This window comes from Carya illinoinensis, chromosome 13 (genome assembly GCF_018687715.1).
Source record: "Carya illinoinensis cultivar Pawnee chromosome 13, C.illinoinensisPawnee_v1, whole genome shotgun sequence".
In the NCBI taxonomy this organism is placed as follows: Eukaryota; Viridiplantae; Streptophyta; class Magnoliopsida; order Fagales; family Juglandaceae; genus Carya; species Carya illinoinensis.
The window spans coordinates 25,308,885-25,317,455 of record NC_056764.1 but is presented as its reverse complement, the minus strand read 5'-3'; the positions used below and the strand labels follow the sequence as shown (position 1 = coordinate 25,317,455).

The following is an 8,571-nucleotide window of genomic DNA, read 5'->3' as shown; positions in this document are numbered from 1 at the left end:
ATGTGTGCATGTTTCATTTTTTGCAAGTCAAATGTAAAATATTGAGGGGACAGCAATACTAGAAAGCATGAATATTCAGGAGATTTTGCCAAATGAAGGCATCAGTCGACAAGGTTCGCAAAAGCATTATTTTTGCTTAAACAAATTGACAACTCTCTTCCAACTTAAGAAAATCTCCTTGATATCCATCCACTTGGTTTTTGGTATGTGTGATTCCTAACGTAGCAAGCAAGCTTTTGGTACATGGTGTATGTAGCATATGTAGGCCATGATATCACCCTCTTATCAATCGTTTAAGCTTATACAAAATAAGAAGTTGACTACAGGAAGTACAGCATATAATAATTGTCAGAGAAGAAGAAAGCGCAAAGATACTTGAAATCAAGAGAGTAAAATGCTAGAAAGACTCCAGATTGGCACAACATGTAATGACGCCTCAAAACATCTAAATACCACATGTACACATTTAACACTAAAAGAACCAAAGGCGATCGGTAAAGGCCATGCATGGATGAAACTATCCATGGAAGCCAGTTTCCCTGCCAAAAGAATCTGGAACCTGTCTGCTTCCGCCATGGCCTTGCATTGAGCTGCCGACTGGCTTCCAGGAGTAGGTCAAAGAATCTTTCGAGCCGTGCTGTGCCCTCCCATGGCCATTACTGGTATTAGCCCCAGATTTGATGCTCTGCCGCCATGTATTGTTCGTGTCATATGTCATGCCATTGCTAGAACGCCAGAAATTGTTGTTCATCGACTGAGCTGTTGTTCCGCAGGGCCTGACCTGTGGTTTCAGGCCACTAGCAAAAGGAACAGGATGGCTGTAATTCTTTCTAGCTTCCCAACGTGACCCCAGACACTTCTGTTCCACAACTGTTGAGCCAGGTACAATGGCTCCCTCGTTGATAGAAATTTTAGCAGGTGTGCTCTTAGTTTGTTCACTTTTATTGAAACTAGCATTCACTTTTCCTCTACCAGCAGTACTCCATCCAATACCAGCACCTTTGCGAATCACCTCAGGGCAAGATTCTGAAGTAAATCTCCTAGTCCTACCATTGCCTTCATGTTTTGTCTTAGGCGACTGACTTGAAGCAGCTTTAAAAGTATTATCTTCTTCGTTACCCAATGTCTGCCACAACCTGTAACTAGTCTCATCCAAGTCACTTGTGCATCTACAAAATAGGGGACCGAAAGAACAGGCACAATAAAATAGTAAGCAAGAACTGTTATATTGTACCTATTGGTTGGTCTGTTAACCTGGTCTTCATGCCAGAGTTGTGTATCCATGATATCAGATTCAGTAATTGTCTGCATACAAAGTACTGTGGTTTTACAACGAATGGGTTGTTAACTTTTCTTCATCATGTTTATTTTCTTTAGCAGTAATCAACAGCAAGATAGTAATAGTTACAACCTGATCTACATATACTGGATTGAAGGGGAAATACGGATGATGATTAAACCTCCAAAGAATAATATAATGAATATGAATTGCAGTCTTTCAATGTTACATGCAGATTGTTCTAAATGATGTCAGAACAAAAAAGCATGTAATTTTCAAAACTGAAGTACCTTATCTGGTACATTAACACCAGGAAGTAAACAAGGAATATGCATTAATCCACCAATCATCTCAAAACACACACATCTGCAACACAAGTTGAAACAATATCAGATAGACACAAAGAAGAATAATGTTACTGGGAAATGTCATTTCGTATCTTTTTAACTCACAAGATACCATCGTCTTCTATGTTCTGGACTACCCTCTGAACTGTTTCGGTATACTGATTAAGTAGACATATAAAACCACCAATCCCGTCACTGACAGGTGAAAAGAGAAAAAAGTTAATTTACTCGTGGGAGTACATCCAACATAAGTAATATAATGCAAAAGAAGAAGAAGAAGCAAATATGATGTTAAACAAAGGCACATTTCCAGAGCTTCATAGATGCTCTACCAATTCTTCACTTAATTGTGTATAAACCAAACTTGATGAGGTCCAAATTAAACAAGAGCCAACAGAAATGGCCAAAGTAATATCTGTAACAAAGCAAGTTGAATATGAGTTTACATGTTCAAACCAAACATGATATACCCACTTCTTCCCTTAAATTCATAAGCAGTAACACATGGAAGTACCAAAGATGGGTAACAGTTCTTCAATCCTTGGTAAAAAGACATGTAGCAGTATCAGTCTATAACTCTACAATCCAAGCTGGAGAAAGATGTAAACTAGCACATTAATCCACCAACCTCAAACTGGTATCTATATTGACCATTTCGTTCGGATTTGGACGGAGTGAAAATATCTGTGAAGCCAACTTGTGCGTTCTACCAAGATATAACTGATCAATGCTATTTCTGTTCCTCTCTGATTCAGCCTCCTTTTAAACATAAAGTTTGAACAACTATCAAAATCAAGTACCTTCAAAAGGTCCTAAATTACCAATTCATGAATCTATCTATGACAAAACATTTACCGAAAAATTCTTCTCTAATTCTTTGGTTTCAGATAAAAGGCGTCCTTCATCTATAAAAGGAAGCTTGCATATTCCCTTAATGAAAAACAGAAAATGAAACACGCTTAAATTTTAAGAACAATAGGAGTTTAAGATAAGTAAAAGAAACATAAGCAAACCTGCCATTGAAAACGTTTTCCATCTGTATCGATGTCAAAATCTAAGGAAAAAACAGAAGGAAAAATATCAATTTATAGATAAAATTCATTGAATAAAACAAACTTTATCATTCGGGCCTCACCAGAAGGATACAAATCAATAATACTTGACTCCTCATCTGTCATAAGAGTCTGATATACTTTAGGAAGTGCATGAGCGCTACACGAGCACAAAATTCCAATTACTGGGGTTACCAATTTTTATTAACATGGAAAAAATCCAATAATAACAAAAAATTAAAAGGAAAAGCAGACTTACCTCCTTGGAGGAAGGACAGCTAACAGCTGATCGAATGGTTTGAATGGAGAACCCTTTTCAAACTTCACTCTTACTTGAGCAAGTCCTTTCATATCTGAAGCAAATGGTGCATAGTGGTATGGATAAAACCTATAGCAAGTTTACATTTTGTTCATTCACAAGTACAATTCATTGTATTATTATCAAGTAGCATTGTAATATATATTCTCTAAGAATTGGCTTACCATGTCCAAGATGGAACTCCTGAATAATAATACACAAGAACCCACAATATTCCTTTAGTGTAATTTGCAAGCTTCATGTGTTCATGTAATAAACCAAAGTGAGAAAAATATAAGAGCGCATTAATTTAGTCTCAAAATATCTCTAAACCGATACAAACTCTACTTTCGGAGGGCAATGGGGAGGGGAGAGAGTAGGGGGGAGGGTGGGGGCAAAACAAAGGTCCAATTCAATTGGTTAGAGGAGCAAAGAGCTAAAATCCGGGGACCTTCGAAAACTCAAGACAAAGTTCATGGAAGTAAAAGCTCACTAATTCTCTCCTCAAGTTTTCAATATCCATGGAGCTTTCCGCAGAAAATTTTTCTTTGTAGTATCTTTGTTTCCAGCCAGCATTCCCAAATCTCACCTATATATAGGTTGAGAATGAACCCATCAATAATCTCTAAGAACACAGATTCATAAATCTCCAATAGGAACTTTAGAAAAAGAAACAAATATCATTTGAACGGCAGTGATTTCATACTTTGTCAGTACAATTTCCCTTCCTATATAGGTCATTGTGCTTGCAGAGATTTGATTTTAATTTTTCATTCAACTCTTTTGTATTTTCAACAATCTGCAAGACCAGGAAAGATATTAAGATACTAAATAATCAGACCAATAAATTAAATATAACTAGGAATGAAAATAATTTGTCTGAGTATCTAACATACAATGCACCTACATATTCGAATAAGACAAATATATGATTGCCAAAAAGATATAAGGAATACCAAAAAGTAGAAGAATCACAAAAAAAAGTTATATTTCTCTTAACACTGAAACAATATCAGAACATAACAATCTATAAATTATATAGCTAAATATCATAAATTCCAAACAATATTTAAACATTATTGTTCACCTTCAAAGATATGGTCGTGGGAAAAGATGAAAAGAAATGTTAAAGAACTGTTGAAGAAACAAAAAAGGAAAGTCATGAATTATCGGTGTATAAAGATTCAGAAATGATTTGTGCAGTCGGGAAATGCAGTCGGCGTGCAGTCGGCTGTAAAAAAAAAATTAATACAGGACCTACATGAAAAAAAAATTATTTTTATAGCTTTTTATAATTCATGCAGGTCCCCCTGAATATAAAATAATTTTTTTATAATTTTTTTTTATTCATTTCGTACAGCCGACTGCACGCCGACTGCGTTTCCCGACTGCGTGTAGCAAAGCCCATAAAGATTATATACCATTGTCTTCCAAAAATTTCTTGTGACTAAAGTTTTGAGCTAAAAAAGTCTTATAAAATACATAAACACAAGTTTTTTCAAATAAGATTCTAAATTGTTTTAAAAGGGACGGGGGGAAAGTCTAAATGTTGCTCCACACAGCTTCAATGAAGATATAAACTACTACCTTCGACTATGAAAGTAAAAGAACAAGTACAAACCAACCCTTAATGAGATAAAATTGCATTGTGGAACCAATGACTTACTTCAGAAGAATCAGCATTGTCAGATGCTTTCTCGCTGAAAAAGATGCAAGAGCTATTCTTTGTACCAATCTCCATAATACAGCCTCCATTATAATCATCTTGCTAGAAAGGGATTCCATTTAGCATCAACAAGGTTAGGAGTTTTGAATCAACATGCACGAATATGCTAGTCCTGAATGAAATTTATTTAAAAAGGGAAAATTGACTCACATTATTGGCATATTTGCAAAGCTTTCTAAGTTGACTCTCCCGCAATTCTGATCTTTTCTTGAAAATTCTCTCTTCATACGAGCCAACTAAAAGAAAGAACTTCTCAACACGACATAGTTTTACATAACCTGTTCTTTTATCTTCACCGAGCTTTTGTACATAGAAACAGGAAAAATCTTAAGTTTCACAGTACCACAGTATTCTAATAAAATAAAAATTGAGATTTTATTATATGTTACCCGACTCATGTCAACAAGATAGCCACCAAGGTTCTTGAACTCTTTCTTGTAAACAGCCATCAATAAATCAAGAGCTCCCTAAAGGTGAAGGTTACAAATAAATTCACCATTTAATTTTATCGTAATTCAAAATAGAAAACGGAAATTAATTAATTAACTAAGTGCTTTTGAAGGCATCAATATTTTGCTACTTTTGCATAATTTCATGAATAGCATCAGCATAGAAAAACTAGCTATCAATACCGTCATTTTAATTTAAAATAGTTGTTTCAAAAACTAGATACTTCCCATTTCTACTCTTGTACTTAACGTTTCCAAGAACACATAGAGACAATATGATTAAATAGCTTTCTTGTTAATACCTTTGCAAACTAAATTTAAGAACAAAATAATTTCCTTCACACTAATCTATATGTTTCGATTCATCATTAGTAGTTCCCAAGCATCTCATAAGGTCTTCATTAGTGCAGGCTAAGCAATTACTACCTCGTGAATTTCTAATGAAGGCATGTGTGGTAGGAAATCATTTCCCACGAGAAAGCACATAAGTATGAAATCATCAACTATCCGCTCCAGATCAATTGTTAGATTCCCAGGAGGATCAGAATCATCAGATATTTTCATGTCAAGCTCCAAATACTCTCTCAATATCCATATATGTAGAAACTGCAAATATATCAGAAAAAATAATGTTTATGCATAATAATAAAGGCTTTCCAACTTAAATCAAGGATCAGAAAGGAAATAAATGTTACTTGATAAGGCTTTTTAACCCAAAGCGCACTTGTATTGGCCATATTAGAAGATTCATGGACTGGTTGCTGCCCTTGTGGTAGTACATTCTGAATCCAAGAACCCAAAAAAAAGAATGAAGATTAAGGTCTCATGAAAATGATGCAATAACTATCATTAACTGACTACCCTTTTTCAGTTTACTTATCTCCTAGAAACAATTCAGTCACTCTGGCCCCAATACATTAACCCACCTCACAAATTGACCAAATAAGTTAAAAAAACTTCAAAACATGTTAACAGTAATTCTACTGATATGTCAAATACATTATGCATCATAAAGAAGTTGTAACATCTCAATCTTGCACACCAATTAATAAATCGGTAGGGAAATAGTTTCTAAATTTGCAACAGCTAGACTAACTCACCTCTCTCATAATAGAAAAGTGAACTTCATGAGTTGCTAAAGCAAGCATTATCAAATCCGCATCCTGCATGCCAATATCAGATGACAACACCATTCATTTGAACTTTCAATTAGTTAATGGGAAGGTAAAACATATGCAGGGGAAGGGATCAAAGACAATAAACCAATGAAGCAGAAATAATTCTGAACGACCACACAACAAGAAGAGGCATTAAAGTTCTCATACCAGACCATAAATGCAGTGCCTAGTATCTGGATTATACCCGGCAACCCTTCGCTGTTGGCGTACAAAAGACATGATTTTGTGTTCACCCTCACCAGGAACATTAGCGTCAGAAAGTATTACCTGTTTGAAGAATGAATCCAAAATAAAATGTATTAATTTAAGTGTAATTCACTGCATAGCTACTCGATTGGAAGTTTCTTCTCTTATGACGAAGTTCATATCCAACAACAGAGATTATATGATATAGTCAAAAGACCAAACCTTGATGTCCTTCCAGCCTGGATCATTGTTTATCCGTGAACTAATATAGCTTCTTAGGGCCTCTGACAATTTGTACATAAATTCCGTTCCTGGAGTAATTACATTTGAATCTTCAACTTCACATTCCTGTTTTGGAAGAACAGGTTTTCCTTCCCTTTCAAACTGTATTCTTAGTCTATCTTCCTCTGCTTCCTATATAGGATACAACAAGAACATAAAAGAACACAATCACATATCAAATAAAAAGTGTATAAAAATATACATATTCATACGAAGTTGAAAGAGAGAAAACCCACGGAAATTTCTCTGTCCTTCGCAGTCCGAAAACGTCTAGATCGTTGTTGGTTCATTTTCGCCCGAGGGGCTACACCATCTACGTACATATATGGAAAATTTAGCACGTCAGATTAAAATGCTACGCAGATCATATTGGGAAGAACTTCAAAGATTCAAACCAAACCGAGTTTCTATGGATATGATGAAAACAAAGAGGTAAGCATACGCAGCATCTTAATATAGACACTGATACAAACATTCTAATTATGAAGTAACTGGAGGAACATGTTGATTACGAATTAGAAAACATCTCACCGATGGCCATATAAAGTAACTTCCGGGGTCTAACAATGCTGAAAAGGTGATCGATGTATAGAAAGATATTATTGAATACATCTTCGAATGTTTTCGGAGGGCAAGGCTGAAGGGGAAAAAAAAAAACAAAAAGGACAGTTATCAATAACCATGAAGAGCGAAAATTTTCAGATACTTAAATAATCTTAAATAACTAAATAATCATCAGCAACTTTTTCAAGACCCTACACATATTTTAGAACAGTACATTCCATCTAAAACTACTGATTGTTATTTAAATGAACAAAAAGTCTTGAATGGTAAAACATATCATGCATACATAATCTAAATGTGCACATACTGGATGTAATGATGAGTAGAATAAAAAAGAAAAAAGAATGAACAAACATGATGCTCTGGGTGGAAGCAAGGATGGATTATTCCATTCATATCGAGGTAAAGATGATCAAACTCAATGCCATTTGGGTTTGGCGAGGTCGTATCGATGCTAACTCCTCTCTCCTCAGTGGCTTCGACTACAGCTTTTGGATACTTCTTGATCAACCACCGATAGAACGACGGCACACCCATCTAGATCCTCCCACTCTCTCTCTCTCTGTGTATGGAAGAGAGACCGAATATGAACTCATGCAGGCTTACGAAGGACTATGAACTTAGAAGGGAAAATGCGCTGGTGGCTTCCGTTAAGAGCTAAAAAAGATATTATTATTTTTATTTAATAGTTAGATAAATATTTTTTAATAATATTGTATATATTTTTTAAAATATATTTAAAAATAAATTTTGTTACATATAAATACAGTATTATTAAAAATTTACTTTTTAATTAATTATATTAAATTAATATATAAATTAATATATAATTGTATTTGTTGTTAGATTTTTTTTAAAAAAATATTAAATATATATATAAAGTAATTAGCAATAACCCAGCGATGACTGTAGACACTTGAAGAAGACACTGGAAACTTAAAAGAATGGCGGGAGTTACGAAAAGGTGAGGCAAGGCAAGCAGCAAATATGCATCTTTCCCAATTTTCATGGCCGGAGGCTGTGTTTAAAATGGATCAGCTTGCATTTACGTTTGACGGTTCCCTTTGTGTAATCATGGATGCACAGAACCCAAAATGCAAAGCACTTGGGAAATGAACTTTCGATCGACAAATAGGCCGCCATTTCAATATAAACGATTCGTATTATTTTTTAGAAGAAAGATGATACATTACTATTCTCTTACCCTCTA

At 34.8% G+C, this 8,571-nt stretch overlaps 1 protein-coding gene across 4 annotated transcripts; it reads right to left on the bottom strand.

The window, feature by feature from the left end:
* Positions 1–253: 253 nt before the first annotated feature.
* LOC122290843 (5'-3' exoribonuclease 3-like) lies at positions 254–7,993 on the bottom strand. 4 transcript variants are annotated; one of them, XM_043098508.1, is made up of 23 exons: positions 7,716–7,993; positions 7,329–7,434; positions 7,034–7,110; positions 6,738–6,929; positions 6,477–6,596; positions 6,252–6,314; positions 5,847–5,933; positions 5,578–5,757; positions 5,092–5,169; positions 4,853–5,002; positions 4,643–4,744; positions 3,683–3,775; positions 3,470–3,565; positions 3,162–3,232; positions 2,938–3,066; positions 2,762–2,838; positions 2,640–2,680; positions 2,482–2,556; positions 2,255–2,385; positions 1,732–1,821; positions 1,570–1,645; positions 1,235–1,305; positions 254–1,142 (listed from the first exon to the last, which is right to left on the bottom strand). In XM_043098508.1, the coding sequence occupies exons 1-23, from the start codon at positions 7,896–7,898 to the stop codon at positions 518–520; spliced, it is 2,913 nt and encodes a 970-aa protein (XP_042954442.1). In that variant the 5' UTR covers positions 7,899–7,993; the 3' UTR covers positions 254–517. The 4 variants fall into 4 exon arrangements, with proteins under 4 accessions (XP_042954442.1, XP_042954443.1, XP_042954444.1 ...); XM_043098509.1 differs by having other exon boundaries at positions 254–1,136; XM_043098510.1 differs by having other exon boundaries at positions 861–1,142; positions 1,235–1,319.
* Between the last annotated feature and the right edge of the window lie 578 nt (positions 7,994–8,571).

Excerpts from the sequence above, each read along its gene's own strand:
- LOC122290843 (XM_043098508.1), bottom strand. The coding sequence starts at position 7,898 with ATGGGTGTGCCGTCGTTCTATCGGTGGTTGATCAAGAAGTATCCAAAA. Across the intron at positions 7,435-7,715 it reads GCTTCCACCCAGAGCATCAT|CCTTGCCCTCCGAAAACATT; the intron begins GTTTGTTCATTC and ends TTTCCCCTTCAG. Across the intron at positions 5,170-5,577 it reads CTTCATTAGAAATTCACGAG|GGAGCTCTTGATTTATTGAT; the intron begins GTAGTAATTGCT and ends CTTCACCTTTAG.